A 25,339-nucleotide genomic window follows, 5' to 3' on the forward strand; every position below is an offset into this window, starting at 1 on the left:
TATTATAAAAAACCTTTTTAAAAAGTAAAGCCCTTATAAAGGACTTTATAAGTTTTAGTTTTATAATATACCTATACTTATATTATAGCCTCGCTAGTTAAGTACTTCTAGCCTAATTTTTTATAATTCTAAAGCTTTTATTTCTATAAAATAACTAATATAAATAATAATAAATTACGGAAACGAACGGAACGTTAATAAAACGACGCTTAGCTATTAATAAAGAGCTATTAATATTAACGAGCTATAGCTATTTAAAATTAACTACTTAACCCTATTTTATTTAAAAAAACGAGCTTATTATAAAGTAAGTCTTATTTAAATATTAATATTTATAAAAGAGCTAAATAAAAAAAATAATCGGGGTAGATTACTCTTACGGGCTAATTACTTTATTAATACCCTAAAGACCTTATTTATTATAAACGGGGTATTTATTAATAATTAATTACTAAATATATAAAGTTAAGGTATATATAAAAGCGCGGGTAATATTAAAATAGTTAGTTTAATAAACCCTATAGGCCTAATAATAACTTATTTTTATAAAACGATAAAAATAATAATTAAAAATCGAAACTAAAAATAGCGTTAATATAAAGAGCTTATTTAATAGCTTACCGAGCGGCTAGTAACGTATTTAGGTTAATAAGAATATAAAAAGCCTCCTTTTTATAATTATAAACTAATTAAAAAAGAGTTTATGAGTACCTAAGTAGTAAACTAGATTATTATTATAAAAATAAGTAATAAGCTTTATATAAAAAGTACTACAAAATAGTATATTAAATAAGCCCTATTTAAAATATCCTTATTATTATAAACGTAATAATATAATTATAAAAAAAGCCTTTAGGATCCCCTCTCTTAGGGCGACTTCTTAGTATTTATTTATTAATAATACGTAAACCCCGAGACTTAAGAACGGGAATATTATAAAAAACTAAAAATAAAAAAGCTAAAAAAGGGCTAGACCCCTACTTAGTTCTTTACTAAGTAGTTAGCGATTTATTATAACCTAAGTATAAAAAATATAAAAGATTTAAAAATAAAAGTATATTAGTTCTTTTTTAAATTATTATTTTAGTTATAAAACGATTTAATTTATTATAAAGTCTTAATTAAAAAAGTACGTAATATAGCCTATAAAGCTAATAAACTATAGTTATTAAATCGGTAAAAGGGTAGTAACTAATTATAAAAGGACGGTAAAAAGAGGCTATATTTATTATTAAAATAACTATATTAAATATCCCCCTTTTATAAAAAAAAGAGTAAAAAGAGCTCTAAAAGGCTAGGCTCTAAGGACTTACTAAGAATAATATTATAAAAACTATATAATAAAAGTACTCGCGCCAAGCTATTATAAAAGCGTTATAATAATAATATTAAGTACTTTATATATAACAAAATAAGCTATATATTTAATAAGTATTAAAAAAATAAGTTAGGAAATAAGGGTAACGATAAGCTAACGTACTTCTAATTAAAACTAATATTAGTAATTATTTAATAAGTTATTATTAAGTTAAGAGTTATAAAAGTCGACTTATTAAAAAACGAGTAAGCGTAAGTAATATATTTAATATACTTATACTAAGTATTAAAAAGGTATTAATAAGAATAGTTACGAAAAGTAAGGTAATAGTTCTATAAAGTATTATTAAAAAGCTAATAGAAGTCGATATAAATATATACTCCGAGATAAATATTATTAGTACTAAGCTCATAACTTACTTAGGGTTAACCCCGGCTAATATTATAGCTCCCTTATTAAGGGATTTTTAAAATAAAACCGTAAACTAAAAAAAAGCTTATTAATTAACGCTCTTTTTTATTAATTACTATAAATAGCTAAAGAAGATTTAGTAACTATTCGCCGTAGTTAATAAGGATAAAAAAATAATAAACCTCTTATTATTATAATTATTAATAGGCTAAGAGGGTATTTATATTAATATAATAACGAATATATAGTCGTACGAGCCTATTTTAGTTATTAAACTAGAAGTAATAGCTCGTAATATTATTAAGAATTATAAAAGGGTATATATATTATATATTATTATTATAAAAAGTATTATAGGGGTAATAGAGACTAAATTATAAGGGGGTCTATTACTAAAACTTTAATTAGAAATAGAGACGTTTAATAAGTAGTTAGTAAAGGGACCGTAATTATATAGTAGGGTAAAATACTTTATTAACCTAGTTCTAAGTACTAAACTATTATATAATCCTATTTATTTATTAAATAAGAAATAACTTAATAAGCTTTATATATATATTATTAAGAACCTAGCGAATAGTTATATTATACTTTTAGTTAGTAAGGCTAAGGTACCGATTTTTTTTATATTAAAAAAAGATAGTATACTATACTTCTATATAAATTATTACGGGCTAAATAAAATAATTATAAAGAATTAATATTTATTACTACTTATTAATAAGCTCTTAAATAAGCTTTATAAAGCGAAATAAATTTTAAAAATAGATATTAAGAATACTTATTATTATATTTAAATTAAAAAAAAAGATTAATAAAAAATAGCGTTCTAGAGCCGATACGGTTACTTCGAATATATTATTATACCTTTCGGGCTAACGAACGTACCCATAACGTTCTAAGCGTATATTTACCGAGCGCTCGCTAACTTATTAAATATTTACTATATAATATATATAAACAATTTAATAATTTACTTAATAATAAAAGAGTAGTATATAGAGGATATTAAAAAAGTCCTTTAACGTTTATGTTTATATAGGCTTTTTACTAAATTATTAAAGTACTCGTTTTATTAAAAAAGGGTCAAGTTCCTAAGTTATATTATTATTTTAAAACAAATTAAGATTAACTTATTACGAGTACGAATAATTACTAATTAAAAAGCGCTAGAGTTTATTAGGGATATTTAAGTATTCTTAGGGTTCTATAACTTCTATCGGAAGTTTATTACTAAATACTTAGGTATCGTTATATTAATAATAGTATTATTAAAAATAAAAAAGGGGTAAATAAGGGACTTTTAGTAAACTAAAGAAGTAAACGAGGTATTTAATTAGCTAAAGGTCGCTTTTATTTTAATAATTATACTTACGTATTAGAACTTATAACGTATTATATAAATAAAAACCGACGCTTTAATTAAAACTATTATAATAATCTTATTATAATAAGCTAATAAAAAATAATAACTTATTACTTATTAGTTATAAAAGCTTATAGATACGGAGTAATAATAAGCTATGGGTTAATAAGAACTACTTATTATAATAAAAGGGCTAGAGTACTAGGCTTACTATTTCTAGGGCCTTTTATAAAAGTTTATAATCCTAATAAACTACTAAGTATTTAAAAAAATAATTAGTATACTAGCGCGGGACTTTTAGGAAAAGCTTACGAAATAAGTATATAAACTATTAATATTTAACTTTAACTTAGAATACTAACTAGGAAAAACGAACCTAGCGAACGGTCTATTTAAAAAGCTAGACTATATAAAAGGGGAAGTACTTTATAAAAACGTTTTCCTTACGCTAGCCTAGAAGCTACGTCTTATTAACGAACTACTACCTAACGTTTAATAAAGGATAATTAGCTTAAAAAAATAAAAAAATATTACTAAAGTATATATTTAAATAATTAAGGCCTTTTTTTATAATCTTAGCTAAATATCGGCTAGCTTTAGGGACGGGGAATCCTCTCCCCTATATTAATAATATATTATAAAGCGTACTATAATAGTTTCGGGATACGGCTAGCGATAGGACGCCGATAACTTAATAACTAATATACGGATCTTATTACAAAAGAACTTTTTAAGAAGTAGAGCCCTTACGAAGGACTCTATAAGCTTTAGTTTTATAATATACCTATACTTATATTATAACTTCGCTAGTTAAGTACTTATAGCTTAATCTCTTATAATTCTAAAGCTTCTATTTTTATAAAATAACTAGTATAAGTAATAATAAATTATAAAAACGAACGGAACGTTAATAAAACGACGCTTAGTTATTAATAAAGAGCTATTAGCGCCGACGAGCTATAGCTATTTAGAGTCGACTACTTAACCCTATTCTATTTAAGAGAACGAGCTTATTATAGGGCGAGTCCTACCCGAATACTAGCGTTTATAAAAGAGCTAAATAAAGAAGATAATCGAGGTAAATTACCCTTACGGGCTAGTTACCCCGTTAATACCCTAAAGACCCTATTTATTATAAACGGGGCGTTTATTAGTAACTAATTATTAAATATATAAGGTTAAGGCGCGTATAAAAGCGCGGGTAGTACTAAGATAGCTAGTTTAATAAACTTTATAAGCTTAATAATAACCTACTTTTATAAAACAATAGAAATAATAGTTAAAGATCGAAATGAAGAACGGTATTAATATAAAGAGCTCGTCTAATAGCTTACTAAGCGGCTAGCGACGTATCTAAGTTAATAAGAATACGAAAAGCCTCCTTTTTATAATTATAAACCGATTAGAGAAGAGTCTATAAGTACTTAGGTAATAAACTAAATTATTACTATAAAAGTAGGTAATAAGCTTTGCGCAAAAAGTACTATAAAATAGTATATTAAATAGGCCCTATTTAAAATATCCTTATTATTATAAACGTAATAGTATAATTACGAGAAGAGCCTCTAGGATCCCCTCTCCTAGGGCAACTTTTTAGCGTTTATTCGCTAATAGTACATAGACCCCGAGACTTAGGAACGGGAATATTATAAAGAGCTAAGGATAAAGAGGCTAAAAAAGGGCTAGACCTCTACTTAGTTCCTTACTAAGTAGTTAGCGATCTATTATAACTTAGGTATAGAAAATATAAAGAATTTAAAAGTAGAAATATATTAGTTCTTTTTTAAATTATTATTTTAGTTATAGAACGATCTAATTCGTTATAAGGTCTTAATTAAGAGAGTACGCAATATAGCTTATAAAGCTAATAAACTATAGTTATTAAATCGGTAAAAGGGCGGCGACTAGTTATAAAAGGACGGTAAGAAGAGGCTATATTTATTATTAAAATAACTACGTTAAATATCCCCCTTTTATAAAAAAAAGAGCAGGGAAAGCTCTAAAGGGCTAGGCTCTAGGGACTTGCTAAGAATAATATTATAAAAGCCGTATAATAAAAATACTCGCGCTAAGCTATTATAGAAGCGTCGTAGTAGTAATATTAAGTACTTTACGTATAATAAGATAGGCTATATATTTAGTAAGTATTAAAAAAATAAGTTAAGAAGTAGGGGCGATAATAAGCCGACGTACCCCCGATCGAAGCTAACGTTAGTAACCGTTTAACGAGTTATTACTAAGCCGAGAGTTATAAAGGTCGACTTATTAAAAAATGAGTAAGCGTAAGCGATATACCTAATATACTTATACTAAGTATTAAAAAGGTACTAATAGGAATAATTACGAAGGGTAGGGTAATAGTTCTACGAGGTATTACTAAAAGGCTAGTAAAAGTTAATATAGATATATGCTCTAAGATAGATATTATTAATACTAGGCTCGTAACCTACTTAGGGTTAACCCCGGCTACTACTATAGCTCCCTTATTAAGGGATTTCTAAGGTAAAGCCGTAAGCTAAAGGAAAGCTTATTAATTAACGCTCTTTTTTATCGACTACTATAAGTAGCTAAAAAAGATTTAGTAACTATTCGCTATAGTTAATAAGGATAAAAGAATAGTAAACCTCTTACTATTATAACTATTAATAGGCTAAGAGGGTATTTATATTAATATAGCGACGAATATATAGTCGTACGAGCCTATTTTAATTACCGAACTAGAGGTAATAGTTCGTAATATTATTAAAAATCGTAAAAGGGCGTATATATTATATATTATTACTATAAAAAGTATCGCGGGGGTAATAGAGACTAAACTACGAGGGGGTCTATTACTAGAACTTTAATTAGAAATAGAGACGTTTAACGAGTAGTTAGTAAAAGGACCGTAGTTATATAGTAAAATAGAACACTCTATCGACCTAGTTCTAGGTATTAAACTATTATATAGTCTTATTTATTTATTAAGTAAGAAATAACTCGATAAGCTTTATATATATATTACTAAGAACCTAGCGAACGGTCGTATTATACTTTTAGTTAATAAGGCTAGAGTACCGATCCTTTTTATACTAAAAAAGGATAGTACGCTGCGCCTCTATATAGACTATTATAAGCTAAATAATATAACCGTAAAGAATTAATACTTACTACCGCTTATTAACAAGCTCCTAAATAGGCTTTATAAAGCGAAATAGATCTTAAAAATAGATATTAGGGATGCCTACTACTATATCCGAATTAAAAAAAAAGACCGATAGAAAATAGCGTTCCGGAGCTAATACGGTTATTTTAAGTATATTATTATACCTTTCGGGCTAACGAACGCACCCGCAACGTTCTAGGTATATATTTACTAAGCGCTTACTAACTTACTAAATACTTACTATATAATATATATAGACGATTTAATAATCTACTTAATAATAAAGGAGTAGTATATAGAGGATATTAAAAAAGTCCTCTAACGTCTACGTTTATATAGGCTTTTTACTAAACTATTAAAGTACTCGTTCTATTAAAAGAGGGTCGAGTTCTTAAATTATATTATTATACTAAAAAGAATCGAGATTAACTCGTTACGAGTGCGAACGATTATTAATTAGAAAGTACTAAAGTTTATTAGGGATATTTAAGTATTCCTAAGGTTCTATAACTTCTATTAGAAGTTTATTACTAAATACTCGGGCATAGTTATATTAATAATAATATTACTAAAAATAAAAAAGGGGTAAATAAGGGACTTCTAGTAGACTAAGGAAGTAAACGAGGCGTTTAATTAGCTAAAAGTCGCTTTTACCTTAATAACCGTACTTACGTACTAGAACTTATAATATATTATATAAGTAGAAACCGACGCTTTAGTTAAAACTATTATAATAATCTTATCGTAATAAGCTAATAAAGAATAGCGACCCGTTACCTATTAGTTATAAAAGCTTACGAATACGGAGTAATAATAGGCTATAGGTTAATAAGAACTACTCGCTATAATAAAAGGGCTAGAGCACTAGGCTTACTACCTCTAGGGCCTTTTATAAAAGTTTATAATCCTAACGGACTACTAAGTACTTAAGGGAGTAATTAGTATACTAGTGCGGGACTTTTAAAAAAGGCTCGCGAGGTAGGTATATAAACTATTAATATTTAATTTTAACTTAGAATACTAATTAAAAAAAACGAACCCGGCGGACGGTTTATTTAGAAAGCTAGACTATATAGAGGGGGAAGTGTTTTATAAGGACGTCCTCTTTACGCTAGTTTAAAAGCTACGTCTTATTAATAAACTACCGCCCGACGTCCGGTAAAGGATAATTAGCTTAAAAAGATAAAATAATATTACTAAGGTATATGTTTAAGTAGTTAAGGCCTCCTTTTATAATCCTAGCTAGATATTAACTAGCTTTAAAAATAGAGAATCCTCTCCCTTATATTAATAGCATATTATAGGGCGTACTAATAAAATAGTAATAATTATTATTATAATAACTCGAGGTAAAAAAGTAAGAGAGTTATTAATAAACGCTTATTAACGGTCCGGTAAGGATAAAAAGGAGTCGGATAGAGCTAGGGTTATTATATTAAAATAATATATCCTATGCCCCGTTATAAAAGAGCTTATAAAGAGCAAAACGGCATTCGCTTCCCGTCTTTTATTAGAGACTAAGGAGCTCGTTAAAGGACTATAGGCTAAAGATAAGTTCTATATATTATAATTAATAAGAGTTCGCGTTATAATTAACGAGCTAAGAGTATATTTACTTAATAAATAAAGTATACTATTTTTTAAAAAAAGACTTATTATTCCTTAAGTAGAGTCTCTTTAGATAGAGATCTTTTATTAATACTACGACGACTATAGGGTAGGTTATATAAGAACTACGAAAACTCTCGAGCTAATCTAAAGAAAGTTTTATTAAGAAAATATCTAACGAGATATCTAAGAATACGTTAAGAACTATAAGTATTATTTAGGAGTTATAACCCTAAGATATAAGCCGTACGGGTAGCTATAGTTACTATTACTACTTTTATACTTATTTTAAGAAATATCTATAGACTTTATTACGGGGCTATTACTAAGCGCTTATAATAATAACATAGAGTACGATAATATTATAGTTATTATTTATTATATAATAAAGTTCGTAAAGTTCCTACTTACTATTAAAATACTTAACGTAATATAAATAATAAGTATCCTATACCGGGAGGTTAAATATAAGTTTAGTATACCTAAAAGCATTATTATAAATAGAAATAAGCTCTTTATAAGCGTATTTTAAAAAGAGTTTACTAAAGAACGGGCAATATATTACTAACTATTTACCGCGTATTATTTATAAACGGATAGTTAAATAGAGCGAACTTATTAAATATTAAAAAAATATTTAAGGATCTACGCTAAGGGCTCGCTAAATAAGTAAGTAGCGTAGCTAAAAGAGGCCGAGTTTATATATAATAATAGCTAATACTCTATTATAAAAATATCCCCGTATATAATACTATATAGCTACTACCCTAAGTACGTTAAATATATACTTAATTATAAAGCTATAGTTTAGGGGGTTTAAAAAAGGGTTTAAAAAATTAGGGAGATTAAGGCCTAGGCTATGCGAGCGTAAGCATAAGCTTCTAAGAGCTAAATAGCTTATTATAATAGAAAATATACCCTAAAAGAGTTTAATCGTAAAGAGGTCGTCGGCCTATTAATAAAGAATATATAATTTAAAAATAATAAACTAGCGCCGAGATATATTAAAATAGTAATAGCCGAGAGGGTAGGGAAATAGGCTTACTAAGTATATTTATTAAAATAGTATTAAAAAATATATAATATTTTCTTAGTTTCTTAGCTTAAACTATAAGGAAATTACCGAACAGTTAATAACTAAATAGCGAATCTCTTAGAGTTAAAGGACGAGTAAAACGTTTAGGAAGTTAAAAAAATCGTTACGATATAAAGCGAGGGAGGAAACTTATAATATCTCGTTAAATAGGCTAAGTAGTTTATTAAGTATAATACGTAAGAGCTTATTAAGTATTTTAAAAAGGTAGCGGAAATAGTTAATAAATTCGAATGCTATAAAAAAAGGGTATATATAAAATAGAATAATAAACGTTAAGTTCGTAATAAAAGGTCGCTAAAAATAAGTTAATTAATAATATACTATAAAACCCTTTTTATTTAGCTTAGCGCAATCCTTAAAAAAAAGATATAGTATTATAACCCTTAGTAATACGTTATTAAGAGATTACTAAGATCTAGCTACGTAGGGGGAGTAACTTACGTAATATTAGTAATAATAGTAGTAGCTTTAGCGTATATTTCTAAAGCTTAATAGTTAGTAATAGTAGTCCGCTCGGTAAGTAAGAAGTGGGGAGGCTTTATATATATACTTAGCTAACTACTCGGAGTAAGGCCGTTAACTTTATTAATACTACGATGGGTAAGAGGGAGGTAGTCGAAGTTGCGCAAAGTATTATATATATTAGTAATAGCGGTTTATAAAGCGTTCGCCGCCTAGTCGCCGTTAAAAGCTATAATAAAAGGTATAACGGGAGCTATAATAAGAGGTATAACGGGAGCTATAATAAGAGGTATAACGGGAGCTATAATAAGAAGTAGAGTAAGAGGCGAAGTAGGGGCCGTAATATTATTATTATTAGCGACGGGTTAGAGATAGGGGACGTTATTTAAAGCGACGCTCTTATAATCCTAGTCGAGCTAAGGGACCTTAATAATATTAATATTTATAAAGAACATAATAACGTCGAACTACTTATTATAACCCGCGGCTTTAACCTTAATATAAGTAATAATTTTGTTAAGCCGTTATAAAGCTTTTACTTAGAGCGGGAGGAGCGTAATACTAGCCTTATCGAGATTTAAAATAATATAACTAAGAGCTAGGGTACCCTCGTTTATATTAAAAAGAGCGTTATAAATAAGGGTCGGCGAGTTATTAATATTAAAATAGTAGCGCTTATTATAATACTAAAAAAGAGAATTCTCTAAGTTATTACTAAGCTCTTTAGATTCGATATTTTTATATTAGGACTTATTAAACTTAAACCTAAAGTCGTCCCGCTTATTATTATTATTAAGAATATAGTTAATAATAAGAGTACGCTTCTTAATAAGAGTCCGAGTCTTAGGACTATAAGAAATAGGAGTAGTACTATATATAGTAATAATATAAATAAGTACCTTATTTACTAAGAACTTAGTAACGCGTTTATAAAAAATAGGGAAAGTAAAAAACTCCTAGATATACATAATAATAACGCCCTTAGGAGTCTTTTTATAGTACTAAGCTAGAGCGTTAAGGTTATTTTATAGAGCGGTTATACGGCTATTATTATAAAAATAAGCTAGCTAGAGGTAACTAAGGCGGGAGATAATCTTAGTCTTATTATTAATATTAAGGATACTAGCCTAAAAAGAGAAATCTAAGTTAGTAAAAAGAAAATTCGCTAAACGATCGCCGATGACTTATTATAATCGAGATTAATAAGTTTAAATACTCGTAGTTAGTAATAAGCTCCTAAAGAGTAGCCTATTTAAAATAGACCTTTTTCGCTTTATTATTTACTAACGGGTTAGTAATATAAGCGGCTACCTTTTTTTATATATTAATAATATAGCTAAAAGTATAAAGAACGCGGCCGCGCTTATAAAAGTTAAAGCTACCCTACTCCTTAATATTACAGAACTCTATAAGGGTATTCTAAGTAAATTAGGTAGCGCTATATAGCTCCTCGGGAACCTAAGAGATATTATTAACTAATATTTTAATAACGGATTAGCGAGGACTCGACGACTTATAGTAGAACACTTCTTTTTATTAATTTAATAAATAATATACTTAGCGACGTGAGCGTTAATAATATAGATAAGCTTATTAATATTGTAATATAAACTAGCTAAGTAGCGTATATAGGGAGTACTACTACGGAGACCGCAGAAGCCCTTTTGAGGATTATATTCTATATTAAGTATATCTTAAATATGCGAAATAGTAAATATTTCAGTAAATACTTAGCGATAATATAGTAAGAGAGTTGTAATTAGGAAATAATACGGAATTAAAATATTATAAAAAGAAAAGTATAGTTATATAAAAAAGAATTCGTAGAACGGTTACCGAATAAAAGGAGGAAAGAAAAAGTAAATACGTAACTAGTAATAGATAAAAAATCTTTTATTATAATCGATAGCCTAGTAATAATAATAACCGCGATATTAAGCGGATTCTTATATATTATAATAATCGGAATACTTTACTACGAATATATACTACTAACTTAATAACTAATCGGCGCGCTATTACTAAATAATAATAATAAAGTATCCGTTAAATAAGGAGATAGGAGCAATGCCTTATTCTTAAATAAGAAAGGATATTATTAACGCTTTACGGAATTTATTACGAATAACGACGTTAATAGTTTTATTATTAGCGTTAAAAAAAGATATTATATAATAACTTTAGGGACTAAAGTTACGTAAGGGGGGAGTAATTATAATAAATTCGGGATACGGCTAGTAATAGGACGTTAATAACTTAGTAACTAATATACGGATCTTATTATAAAAGAACTTTTTAAAAAGTAGAGCCCTTATGAAGGACTCTATAAGCTTTAGTTTTATAATATACCTATACTTATATTATAGCCTCGCTAGTTAAGTACTTATAGCTTAATCTCTTATACGTACTAATAAAATAGTAATAGTTATTACTATAACGACTTAAAATAAAAAAATAAGAGAGTTATTAATAAACGCTTATTAATAATCTAATAAAAATAAAGAAGAGTTAAATAGAGCTAGGGTTATTATACTAAAATAGTATATTTTATACCCCGTTATAAAAGAATTTATAAGGGGTAAAATAATATTTACTTCTTATTTTTTATTAAAAACTAAGGAGCTTATTAAAAGATTATAAGCTAAAAATAAGTTCTATATATTATAATTAATAAAAGTTCGTACTATGGTTAATAAGCTAAGAGCATATTTATTTAATAAATAAAATATACTATTTTTTAAAAAGAAAACTCGTTATTCCTTAAGTAAAGTCTTTTTAAATAAAGATCTTTTATTAATATTATAATAACTATAAAATAGGTTATATAAGAACTACGAAAACTCTTAAGCTAATTTAAAAAAAGTTTTATTAAGAAGATATTTAATAAAATATTTAAAAATACGTTAAGAATTATAAGTATTATTTAAAAATTATAACTTTAAAATATAAGCTATACGGGTAGCTATAGTTATTATTATTATCTTTATATTTATTTTAAGAAATATTTATAGACTTTATTCCGGGGCTATTACTAAGCGCTCATAATAATAACGTAAAGTATAATAATATCTTAATTATTATTTATTATATAATAAAGTTTATAAAGTTCTTATTTATTATTAAAATACTTAACGTAATATAAATAATAAGTATTTTATATTAAAAAGCTAAATATAAGTTTAGTATGCTTAAAAATATTATTATAAATAGAAATAAGCTTTTTATAAGCGCATTTTAAAAAGAGTTTACTAAAGAACGGGTAATACGTTACTAATTATTTACTATATATTATTTATAAACGGATAGTTAAATAGAGCGAACTTATTAAATATTAAAAAAGTATTTAAGGATATATATTAAGGGCTCGCTAAATAAGTAAGTAACGTAGCTAAAAAAGGCTAAGTTTATATATAATAATAGCTAATACTTTATTATAAAAGTATCCTTATATATAATACTATATAGCTACTACTTTAAGTACGTTAAATATATACTTAATTATAAAGTTATAATTTAGGGGGTTTAAAAAAGGGTTTAAAAGATTAGAAAAATTAAGGCCTAGGCTACGTAAGTATAAATATAAGCCTCTAAGAGCTAAGTAGCTTATTATAATAAAAAACATACCCTAAAAGAGTTTAATTATAAAAAGGTCGTCGGCTTATTAATAAAGAATATATAATTTAAAAATAATAAACTAACGCTAAAATATATTAAAATAGTAATAATTAAAAAGGTAGAAAAATAGGCTTACCGAGTATATTTACTAAAATAATATTAAAAAATATATAATATTTTCTTAGTTTTTTAGCTTAAGCTATAGGGAAATTACTAAACGGTTAGTAATTAAATAGTAAATCTCTTAGAGTTAGAAAATAAGTAAAACGTTTAAAAAGTTAAAAAAATTATTATAATATAAAGCGAGGGAGGAAACTTATAATATCTTATTAAATAAGCTAAGTAACTTATTAAATATAATATATAAGAGCTTATTAAGTATTTTAAAGGGGTAATAAAAGTAGTTAATAAATTTAAATACTATAAAAAAAGGGTATATATAAAATAAAATAATAAACGTTAAGTTTATAACAAAAAGTTGTCGAAAATAAGTTAATTAATAATATATTATAAAACCCTTTTTTATTTAGCTTAGCGTAATCTTTAAAAAAAAATATAATATTATAACCCTTAGTAATATATTACTAAAAAATCGCTAAGATCTAGCTATATAAGGGGAGTAACCTACGTAATACTAATAATAATAATAGCGGCTTTAATATATACTTCTAAAGCTTAATAATCGGTAATAATAGTCTACTTAGTAAGCGAGAAGCGGGGAGGCTTTATATATATACTTAGCTAATTACTTAGAATAAAGCCGTTAACCTTATTAATATTATAATAGGTAAGAGGGAGATAGTTAAAGTTATATAGAGTATTATATATATTAATAATAGTAATTCGCAAAGCGTTCGCTACTTAGTTACCGTTAGAAATTATAATAAAAAGCATAATAAGAGCTATAATAAGAAGTATAACGAGAGCTATAATAAGAAGTATAATAAGAGCTATAATAAGAGGCATAATAAGAGCTATAATAAGAGGCATAATAAGAGCTATAATAAGAGGCATAACGGGAGCTATAATAAGAAGTATAACGGGAGCTATAATAAGAAGTAAAATAAGAAATAAAATAGGGGCTATAACGTTATTATTATTAATAATAGGTTAGGGACGGGGGACGTTATTTAAAATAACGCTTTTATAATCCTAGTTAAGCTAAAGGACCTTAGTAATATTAATATTTATAAAAAACTTATTAACGTCGAACTACTTATTACGACCTATAGTTTTAACTTTAATATAAATAATAGCCTTATTAAGCCGTTATAGAGCTTTTATTTAAAATAAAAAGAGTATAATACTAACTTTATTAAGATTTAAAATAATATAATTAAGGGTTAGGGTACTTTTATTTATACTAAAGAGAGCGTTATAAATAGGGGTTAATAAGTTATTAATATTAAAATAATAACGCTTATTATAATACTAAAAAAGAGAATTTTCTAAATTATTACTAAGCTTTTTAAATTTAGTATCCTTATACTAGGACTTATTAAACTTAAACTTAAAATTATCCCGCTCGTTATTATTATTAAAAACATAGTTAATAATAAGAGTACGCTTTTTAATAAGAGTCTAAGTCTTAGGATTATAAAAAATAAGAGTAGCGCTATATATAATAATAATATAAATAAGCACTTTATTTATTAAGAACTTAGCAATACGTTTATAAAAAGTAAGGAAAATAAAAAACTCTTAGATATATATAATAATAACGCCCTTAAAAGTCTTTTTATAATACTAAGCTAGAGCGTTAAAATTATTTTATAAAGCGGTTATATAACTATTATTATAAAAATAAACTAATTAGAAGCGATTAAAGTAGGAAATAATCTTAGTTTTATTATTAATATTAAAAATACTAGCCTAAAAAAAGAAATCTAAATTAATAAAAAAAAATTTACTAAATAATCGCTAATAACTTATTATAATTAAGATTAATAAGTTTAAATACTCGTAATTAGTAGCGAGCTTTTAAAAAGTAGCCTATTTAAAATAGACTTTTTTTACTTTATTATTTACTAACGGGTTAGTAATATAAATAGTAACCTTCTTTTATATATTAATAATATAGCTAAAAGTATAAAGAACGTAGCCGCGCTTATAAGAGTTAAGGCTACCCTACTCCTTAATATTATAAAACTTTATAAGGGTATTCTAAGTAAACTAAGTAGCGCTATATAGCTCTTTAAAAACTTAAAAAATATTATTAGTTAATATTTTAATAATAAATTAGTAAGGACTCGACGACTTATAATAAAACACTTCTTCTTATTAATCTAATAAATAATATACTTAGTAATATAAATATTAGTAATATAAATAAGCTCGTTAATATCGTAATATAAACTAGCTAAGTAATATATATAAGGAGTATTACTATAAAGACCGCAAAAGCCCTTCTTAGGATTATACTCTATATTAAATATATCCTAAATACGCAAAATAGTAAATATTTTAGTAAATACTTAGTAATAGTATAATAAAAAAGTCGTAATTAAAAAACGATATAGAATTAGAATATTATAAAAAGAAAAGTATAGTTATATAAAAAAGAATTCGCAAAATAGTTACTAAATAAAAAGAGGGAAAAAAAAGTAAATACGTAACTAGTAATAAATAAAAAATCTTTTATTATAATTAATAGCTTAATAATAATAATAACCGCGAGGTTAAGTAAGTTCTTATATATTATAATAATTAGAATACTTTATTACGAATATATATTACTAACTTAGTAACTAATTAGCGCGCTATTACTAAATAATAATAATAAAATATTTATTAAATAAGGAGATAGGAGTAATACCTTATTCCTAAGTAAAAAAGGATATTATTAACGCCTTACGGAATTTATTATAAATAACGACGTTAATAGCTTTATTATTAGTATTAAAAAAAGATATTATATAATAATTTTAAAGACTAAAGTTACGTAAGGGGGGAGTAATTATAATAAATTCGGAATATAATTAGTAATAAAATATTAATAACTTAGTAACCAGTATACGAATCTTATTATAAAAGAACTTTTCAAAAAATAGAGCCCTTACGAAGGACTTTATAAGCTTTAGTTTTATAATATACTTATATTTATATTATAGCCTCGCTAGTTAAGTACTTATAGCTTAATTTTTTATAATAAACTCTAGCGCCTTTTAATTAATAATCGTTCGTACTTATAATAAATTAATCTTAATTCCTTTTAATATAATAATATAACTTAAAAACTCGACCCTCTTTTAATAAAACGAGTACTTCGATAGTTTAATAAAAAGCCTATATAAATATAAACGTTAAAAAACCTTCTTAATATCTTCCGTATACTACTCTTTTATTATTAAGTAAATTATTAAATCGTTTATATATACTATATAATAAGTATTTAATAAATTAGCGAGTGCTTAGTAAATATATACTTAGAACGTTACGGGTGCGTTCGTTAGTTTAAAAAATATAATAATATACTTAAAGTAACTATATTAGTTCTAAAACGCTATTTTCTATCGGTCTTCTTTTTTAATTTAAATATAGTAATAAGTATCCTTAATATTTATTTTTAAAATCTATTTTATTTTATAAAGCCTATTTAAGAGCTTATTAATAAGCGGTAATAAGTATTAATTCTTTATAATTACCTTATTTAGCCCGTAATAGTTTATATAGAGGCGTAGCGTACTATCTTTTTTAACATAAAAAGGATTAGTACCCTAGCCTTATTAACTAAAAATATAATACGACCGTTTACTAAGTTTTTAATAATATACATACGAAGCTTATTAAGTTATTTCTTACTTAACGAATAAATAGGACTATATAATAATTTAATATTTAGAACTAAGTTAATAAAATATTTTATTTTATTATATACCTACGGTCCTTTTATTAATTACTTATTAAACGTCTTTATTTTTAATTAAAGTTTTAATAATAGACCCCTTTATAGTTTAGTTTCTATTACCCCCACGATATTTTTTATAATAATAATATATAATATATATACCCTTTTATAATTCTTAATAATATTATAAGCTATTACCTCTAGTTTAATAATTAAAATAGGCTTATATAATTATATATTCGTCGCTATATTAATACGAATACCCTCTTAGCTTATTAATAGTTATAATAATAAGAGGTTTATTATTTTTTTATCCTTATTAATTATAGTAAATAGTCACTAAATCTTCCTTAATTACTTATAGTAGTTAATAAAAAAGAGCGTTAATTAATAAGCTTTTTTTTTAGCTTATAGCTTTATTTTAAAAATCCCTTAATAAAGGAGCTATAATAATAGCCGGGGTTAACCTTAAATAAGTTATAAGCTTAATATTAATAATATCTATCTCGGAGTATATATCTATATTAACTTTTATTAGCTTTTTAATAATATTTTATAAAACTATTATCCTATTTTTTATAATTATTTTTATTAGTACTTTTTTAATACTTAATATAAATATATTAAATATATTACTTATGCTTATTTATTTTTTAATAAGTTAACCTTTATAACTCTTAGCTTAGTAATAACTCATTAAATAGTTATTAACGTTAACTTTAATTAGAGGTACGTCGGCTTATTATTATCCCTATTTCTTAACTTATTTTTTTAATACTTATTAAATATATAGCCTATTTTATTATATATAAAATACTTAATATTATTATTACGACGCTTTTATAATAGCTTAGTACGAGTATTCTTATTATATAGCTTTTATAATATTACTCTTAATAAGTCCCTAGAGCCTAGCCCCTTAAAGCTCTCTTTACTCTTTTTTTTATAAAAAAAGGATATTTAACGCAATTATTTTAATAACGAATATAGCCTCTTCTTACCGTCCTTTTATAACTAATTACCGCCCTTTTATTAATTTAATAACTATAATTTATTAACTTCGTAAGCTATATTACGTACTCTCTTAATTAAGACCTTATAATAAATTAAATCGTTTTATAACTAAGATAGTAATTTAAAAAAGAACTAATATACCTCTATTTTCGAATTCTTTTTATTTTTATATTTAGATTATAATAAATCGCTAACTATTTAATAAAGAACTAAGTAGGGATCTAGCCCTTTTTTAGCCTTTTTATCTTTAGCTTTTTATAATATTTTTATTTTTAAGTCTCGGGGTCTACGTATTATTAATAAATAAACGTTAAAAAGTCGCCCTAAGAGAGGGAATTTTAGAAGCTCTTTTTATAATTATATTATTATATTTATAATAATAAGGATATTTTAAATAGGGCTTATTTAATATACTATTTTATAATACTTTTTATATAAAGCTTATTACTTATTTTTATAATAATAATCTAATTTATTACCTAAGTACTTATAAACTTTTTTTTAATTAGTTTATAATTATAAAAAAGAGGCTTTTTATATTCTTATTAACTTAGACATATTACTAACTACTTAGTAAGCTATTAAATAAGCTCCTCGTATTAACGCCGTTCTTAGTTTTAATCTTTAATTATTATTTTTATTATCTTATAAAAATAGGTTATTATTAAGCTTATAGGGTTTACTAAACTAGCTATTTTAGTACTATTCGCGCCTTTATATACGCCTTAACTTCGTATATTTAATAATTAGTTACTAATAAACGCCCTATTTATAATAAATAGGGTCTTTAGGGTATTAATAAAGTAACTAGCCCGTAAGGGTAATTTACCTTAATTATCTTCTTTATTTAGCTTTTTTATAAATACTAGTATTTAAGTAAAACTTACCTTATAATAAGCTCGTTTTTTTAAATAAAATAGGGTTAAATAGTTAATTTTCAATAGCTATAACTCGTTAATATTAATAGCTTTTTATTAATAACTAAGTATCGTTTCGTTAACGTTCCGTTCGTTTTTATAATTTATTATTATTTATATTAATTATTTTATAAAAATAAAAGTTTTAGAATTATAAGAGATTAGGCTATAAGTACTTAATTAATAAGGTTATAATATAAATATAAATATATTATAAAATTAAAGCTTATAAAGTCCTTTATAAGGGCTCTATTTTTTAAAAAGTTCTTTTATAATACGATCCGTATATTAGTTACTAAGTTATTAACGTCTTATTACTAGCCGTATTCTAAATCTATTATAAGTATTATTAATATTAATAAGATAAATAGGGCCGTATTAATATAGCGCCTCGGCTTTTTTTTATAGCTTAAGGATAATTATTTTAAATAGTATTAGAAGTTTATTAAAAAGCTCTCTCGAGTACTCTAATATATTTATTACTATTTTTATAATAATAAAATATAAGAGATTAGGCTATGAGTACTTAACTAGCGAGGCTATAATATAAGTATAAGTATATTATAAAACTAAAGCTTATAGAGTCCTTTATAAGGGCTTTACTTTTTAAAAAGTTCTTTTATAATATAAGATCCGTATATTAGTTATTAAGTTATTAGCGTCCTATCGCTAGCTATATCCTAAATCTATTATATAAGACTCCCGGTGCTTATATATAAAAGTAAGTTACTTATTTTTAAATAATAATATTAGCTTATTAATAAGCTATCGAAACTACGATTTTAGTAATCCCTTAATAAGGGAGAGGGTAGAATAGAAAAAAGGATAGATAAGAAAAGGGTTAAGGTTAAATAGTGCGGAATTTAAGGGCAGGGTAGCGTCTATATATATTACGGCAATCCTCTAGTAATGCAAAACGATAAAGGACTTCTTTATCGTATGTAATAGAGTTAAGTTAGGGAGATTTCCTCTGGGCCTAACATGGAGTGTTTAAGTGCTGGCGTCAAGCTTAAACCGAGGTGGTACGGATACTGTGCCTGCTTTGTACCTACTAAGGCAGACTTTCTGACGTCCTGGCTTACCTACACAGGCTTGTTCCTGTGGCGCCCAAGCGCTAGCCGCGCCACGCTCAGCCCTTTCAAACTGAGGTAAGCGCGTTCCTAAATTTCTGAACTCGCAAGGCCGAGCTCTTTCAGCCTTGAACGACAATTGACGAACTGCTTTTTGCGCCTCATCCACGAACATCACCTCAAGCCCGTCTCTTCCCACTGACATCCCTCAATTGCCGAAAACTCAACCCTGCGACAAGCTTCTCGAAGTCGTCGGTTACCAAAATCCAAGATGGCTGCGGTATGCGCTCCTCTTCGTCTGCGTCTACGCACTAGTAGCTAACAGGGTCTATAGCCCGTCATGACCGTCTCCGAGAGCAAGGAGCTCAAGGGCCTCAACCTCATCGCGGCTCACTCCCACATCCGCGGCCTGGGCGTTGATGGCACGACACTGGAGCCCAGAGCGGCATCTCAGGGGTTGGTTGGACAGGAGAAGGCCAGAAAAGCTGCTGCCGTGATCCTGCAGATGATCAAGGAGAGCAAGATTGCCGGAAGAGCTGTGCTGATCGCCGGCCCCCCAAGGTAAGCCTTTTCTTCCACATGTGTCCTTTGAGGACTGTACAACTGACCTCTCATCTCCTCAGCACTGGAAAAACCGCCATCGCCATGGGAATGGCTCAGTCCCTCGGCCCCGATGTTCCCTTCACTTCCCTCGCCTCATCCGAAATCTTCTCCCTCGAAATGTCAAAGACCGAAGCTCTCACACAAGCATTCCGCAAGTCGATCGGTGTTCGTATCAAGGAGGAGAGCGAGATTATGGAGGGCGAGGTCGTCGAAATCCAGATCGACCGAAGCGTTACAGGCGGCGCCAAGCAGGGAAAGCTGACGATCAAGACGACCGACATGGAAGCTGTCTACGACATGGGCGCCAAGATGATTGATGCCATGACCAAGGAGCGTGTCATGGCCGGTGACATCATTTCCATCGACAAGTCTTCGGGCAAGATTACAAAGCTTGGCCGGTCATATGCTCGCTCGCGCGACTACGATGCCATGGGCGTCGACACTAAGTTCCTGCAGTGCCCAGACGGTGAGCTGCAAAAGCGCAAGGAGGTTGTCCACACCGTCACTCTTCACGAGATTGATGTTATCAACTCAAGAACGCAGGGCTTCTTGGCTCTGTTCTCTGGAGACACTGGTGAGATCCGCAGCGAGATCAGGGACCAAATCAACACCAAGGTCGGCGAGTGGAAGGAGGAGGGCAAGGCCGAGATTGTTCCCGGCGTGTTGTTCATCGACGAGGTTCACATGCTCGATATTGAGTGCTTCTCATACATCAACCGCGCCCTGGAAGACGATCTCGCACCCATTGTCATCATGGCCAGCAACAGAGGCAATTCCCGCATCCGTGGAACCGACTACCGCAGCCCCCATGGTCTGCCCCTCGATTTCCTGGACCGTGTCGTCATCATCCACACAAACACCTACAGCCCTGAGGAGATCAAGCAGATCATCACCATCAGAGCTCAAGAAGAGGAGGTTGATGTCTCAGCCGACGCTCTGGCGCTGCTCACGAAGATTGGCCAGGAAGCGGGCCTGCGTTACGCCAGCAACCTCATCACCACCTCACAGTTGATTTGCGCCAAGCGCAGGGCGAAGCAGGTCGAGATTGCCGACGTTCAGAGAAGCTTCTCGCTCTTCTACGACCCGTCTCGCAGCGTCAAGTTCGTGTCCGAGTCGGAGAAGCGCTTGATTGGCAACGACGGTGCCGTCGACTTTACCGTCACTAATGGCCATGGCGATGCGATGGAGTTGAGTTAAGCGTGTTAAAGGGTCTTCCATGTTGGGCGTTTTTGGGCAGTAAAATAGGTGGCCACCCCCTAGGACGTATGATAGATTATGTACCATAAATGTTTGAATGGTAGCATCGTGACGATGCCAGGAATGCAAGGCTTTTTTATTCATTCATCCGTCTTTGTGACATGGTACTCTTTCTTTTTCGAGTGGGATCCAAATCGCGGAACGATCATTCAAACGTCGCAACCCTCGTCCAGGAATCGTCACCAACCAGCCGGAACTCAACGCCCTCACCAAAGTACCCGGCGTCCTGCCATGCCTTCATCGTGGGCCCATCGTACGGCCCTTGTTTCTCAGCATTATCCCGCCCATCCGTCCAACGGAACTCCCACATCCTCGAAGACAAATCGTCATCAGCGTCGTCCTTGGCCGGCTCAACCCACTGCTCGCCCGTCTCCCGCTGCCACTCACGCACGAGCATCTCTCTCTCCTCGTCGTAAATCTCGGCGTGGTCGCAGCTCAGCAGCTTGTCCGCCGCGTCGGTGATGGCCTCAATAGCCTCTTTTCTCTTCTGCTGCTCTGGACTGAGCTGGTCCTTTTCCTTGTCGACGTCCATGGTCTCATCGCCGCCACCCTTGTTCTGCTTCTTCAGTTTCCATTTGGGTATCTTTTTGGTTTTAGGCTGCCCCTTGCCCAACCTCGCCAGGGCCTCAAGGGATGTCTCGCCCCTTTCTAACCTCACGATCAGCGCCTTGAGCAGGTCCGTCGTCAAGATGTCGTCGTTTTCCATCCGTAACCTCCGCGCCTCGGCCTCGCGCTTCTCGTGTGCATCTGCCGCCTTCTTCAGATCCTTTTTACTCAACCCGTCGAGCCACTTGTCGTGCACGGCGTTCGGGTCCACCGCTTTCCTGATAAAGTTGCCGTCCTCGTCGAAGCGACCCTCCTCTTGCTCGTCCTTCATGTTGAACGCCTCAACCTTGGGCGCGTTACGCTTCAAGCCGCCGAGCCCGACTTCCTCGTCAATACCCTCCTCCTGCATCGCCAGCTCTTTATCTTCTTCGTCGTCGCTGCTCTCCTCGTCGTCTAGACGGATCTGTCCACCGCTTTTACTTTGCAGCTCTTGACCCTGAATCTGTGCATCGTCGAGAAAGCGCACAGCCTTATCCTTCCCTGCCGCCTTGGTGCCCTCCTGCGCCGCCTTGCCCTCCTTCTCTTCGTCATCGTCGTCCGCGGCAAACATGTCGTCGTCCTCGTCGTCGTCCTCGTTAACCCTGCCCCCCTTGCCGTTCGCGCCGCTGTCCTTGGCATCGTAATTATCCAACTGGCCAAAGAAATCCGCATCGCCATCCTTCCTGCCCTTATGCTTCTCATTGGCGCGCGACTTGAAGTTGCGCTCGTTGTCCGAGTCGCTGTCGTAGCCGTCCAGGTTCACGGCGCCGCGCTTCGTCGCTCCCCCGCCGCCGCCAATGACGTCGGCATCGAGGATAGCGTCCTCTTCCGGCGCATCGGGGGCCAGGGCGGAGGGGTTGCGGACGTCAAACTTTAGCTTCTTGGAGTCGTGGCCGTCGTCTGCTTCGGCATCGTGGTGGTGCGTTCGCGCAAATGTTTCGCCTGCCCTTTTCGGGCGCGCTGCTGAGTGTCTGGAGGCCATAATTCGGGCTGGCTACGCCTGGGGATATGGTGTGGGTTATGACAGATGAGAAGTTATAGTAAGGCGAGGCTGGCTGAGCTTTGGCTTGAAAGAGCTTCTTTCTAGGTGGGCTGGATGCAGCAGCTCTAATTCCAAACGTCCCGTTCTAAGTTTCCTGGAATGCATCTGAGAGCTGAGAGCGGATACCTCGAATTCCCTACAAAGTTGCATGGGCATTAAGGTACCGACTGGGGTATCGGGCATGTCATTTTTTGGTGGAGCCCAGTCGAACTTCCAGCGGGTTTCGTCATTCATCAGTTGCCTTTGCGGCCCCACGTAAACCGCGGGTCCTCCTTCATCTCACCCAAAGGCCAAAGCTACCTTCTTTCACCACCTGCAGCAGCCACAACTGCTCTGATTCAAAGAAAGCTGCCCAAGGTAGCTTAACAACACATCGGATTTAACGTTACTGCTTTTCATTTTCCTCTCTCTGCTGCCCAAAAGATACTTTACTCAACATATCCCCCGCTCGATGGTAAGCTAGCTGTCCAGTTCACCTCTTTACCCCAGCTAATTCTGAGCTCCCAGTATCGCTTCGACCAGAACGAAGCAGACATGTATAACTTCGCACGCGGTGGCCGCCGGCCGATCGTCCAGCGATTCGACGAATACTACCGATGCTACCCCATGGTCATGGCACCTGGTCCCGAGCGACCCGACCTCAACTACGGTTCCAAGATCTTCCTGCCGCCCTCCGCTCTCGACAAGGTCTCGAAGCTCCACGTGCAATGGCCGTTACTCATGGAGATTATAAATGGCGAGAAGGGAAAGCACTCACACGCCGGTGTGTTGGAGTTCGTCGCGGAGGAGGGCAGAGCATACCTTCCCCACTGGGTTCGTGCTCGTATCCTCTCGTTGGCCCGCGCTGGCCGTAGCGGAGGCGGCGTTGCTAACGTGTGAGATCAGATGATGCAAACCCTCTCGCTGGACGTCGGCGACATGATCCAGATCAAGACGACTTCCCTCGAGCTCGCCAAGCTAGTCAAGCTGCAGCCCCAATCGACCAACTTCCTCGATATCAGCGATCCCAAGGCCGTGCTGGAGAAGGCATTTAGGAACTTCGCCGCACTCACCAAGGGTGACGTCTTCAACTTCGAGTACAATGACGAGATCTACCACGTAGCGGTTCTCGAGGTCAAACCGGAGACGGACAAGATGGGAGTGTGTCTGATCGAGACCGACGTCGAGGTCGACTTTGCGCCACCAGTCGGCTACGTCGAGCCAGAGAGGCAACAGAAAGGCAGCGGAACCAGCACACCCAGAAGCGGCCGTGGTGGCCTCCCGGCCGGCGGCCTGCTTCACAGCCAAGGGTCCATGGCCCAGTCCATCAACTACGGCGCCATCGCCCCCGGCGCGGCAACGACCAACTCCAAATTCTACGGCGAGGGCCAAAAGCTCAGCAAGAAGGGCAGCAAGGCGTCGACGCCCAAGCCTGCGACTCCCGTGGCGGGCGCCTCAGCTAACCCGCCCGCTCTGCCCATCCCGCGCCGGAACAACAACGGCCCCATGCCTCTCCGTCTTCCGCCCAATAAGCTCTTCTTCGGCTACGAGATCAAGCCGGTCAAGACCGATGACGACAAGAAGCGCGAGCTGGAGGAGCAGAAGCGTCCGCACTTTGCGGGCCAGGGCCAGACACTTCGAGCCAAGCGCAAGGGCGAGGCCGAGGAGAAGGAGAAAGCTCCTGAGAAGAAGGGCCCTGCGGAGGGACGGAGAGTGGATAGCCGTGGCCCTAAGCCTCGCGGCATCGAGTGAGATGGCAATGTGCGGGTGCGAACATATTTGTGATTTGGGATGGATCAAATGGCGTTCGGGGGTATGATGGGTAATTATTCTGGGAGCATGGTTCTAATTACCAGGGCAGCATCGTCTGGGACAGTCAAACGGTGGTTAGATTCCCGAAAATGAAGTGATTGAGATTACGTACGAGTGCCGTGCTTGAGACGATCTTGGTAATACGAAATGATGGCCAAAGGCAAAGAGGCCGAGGGCACACGACATTAATGT

General features: G+C 31.8%; 3 protein-coding genes across 3 annotated transcripts; 2 read left to right on the forward strand and 1 right to left on the reverse strand.

The window, feature by feature from the left end:
- Nucleotides 1-19,780: 19,780 nt before the first annotated feature.
- On the forward strand, nucleotides 19,781-21,669 carry CLUP02_01202 (RuvB-like helicase 2; the record flags this gene model as incomplete). The annotated part of the gene is made up of 4 exons (XM_049280244.1): nucleotides 19,781-19,947; nucleotides 20,054-20,165; nucleotides 20,204-20,430; nucleotides 20,493-21,669. 4 exons carry the CDS (start codon nucleotides 19,781-19,783, stop codon nucleotides 21,667-21,669), a joined length of 1,683 nt encoding a protein of 560 aa, XP_049136201.1.
- Nucleotides 21,670-21,874: 205 nt separating this feature from the next.
- On the reverse strand, nucleotides 21,875-23,296 carry CLUP02_01203 (Lin1 family protein; the record flags this gene model as incomplete). Its single annotated transcript, XM_049280245.1, has 1 exon — nucleotides 21,875-23,296. The coding sequence occupies one exon, from the start codon at nucleotides 23,294-23,296 to the stop codon at nucleotides 21,875-21,877; it is 1,422 nt and encodes a 473-aa protein (XP_049136202.1).
- A 511-nt stretch (nucleotides 23,297-23,807) lies between these two features.
- CLUP02_01204 (ubiquitin fusion degradation protein UFD1) lies at nucleotides 23,808-25,087 on the forward strand (the record flags this gene model as incomplete). The annotated part of the gene is made up of 3 exons (XM_049280246.1): nucleotides 23,808-23,810; nucleotides 23,864-24,169; nucleotides 24,242-25,087. 3 exons carry the CDS (start codon nucleotides 23,808-23,810, stop codon nucleotides 25,085-25,087), a joined length of 1,155 nt encoding a protein of 384 aa, XP_049136203.1.
- Between the last annotated feature and the right edge of the window lie 252 nt (nucleotides 25,088-25,339).

This window comes from Colletotrichum lupini, chromosome 1, assembly GCF_023278565.1.
Source record: "Colletotrichum lupini chromosome 1, complete sequence".
Taxonomy (NCBI): domain Eukaryota; kingdom Fungi; phylum Ascomycota; class Sordariomycetes; order Glomerellales; family Glomerellaceae; genus Colletotrichum; species Colletotrichum lupini.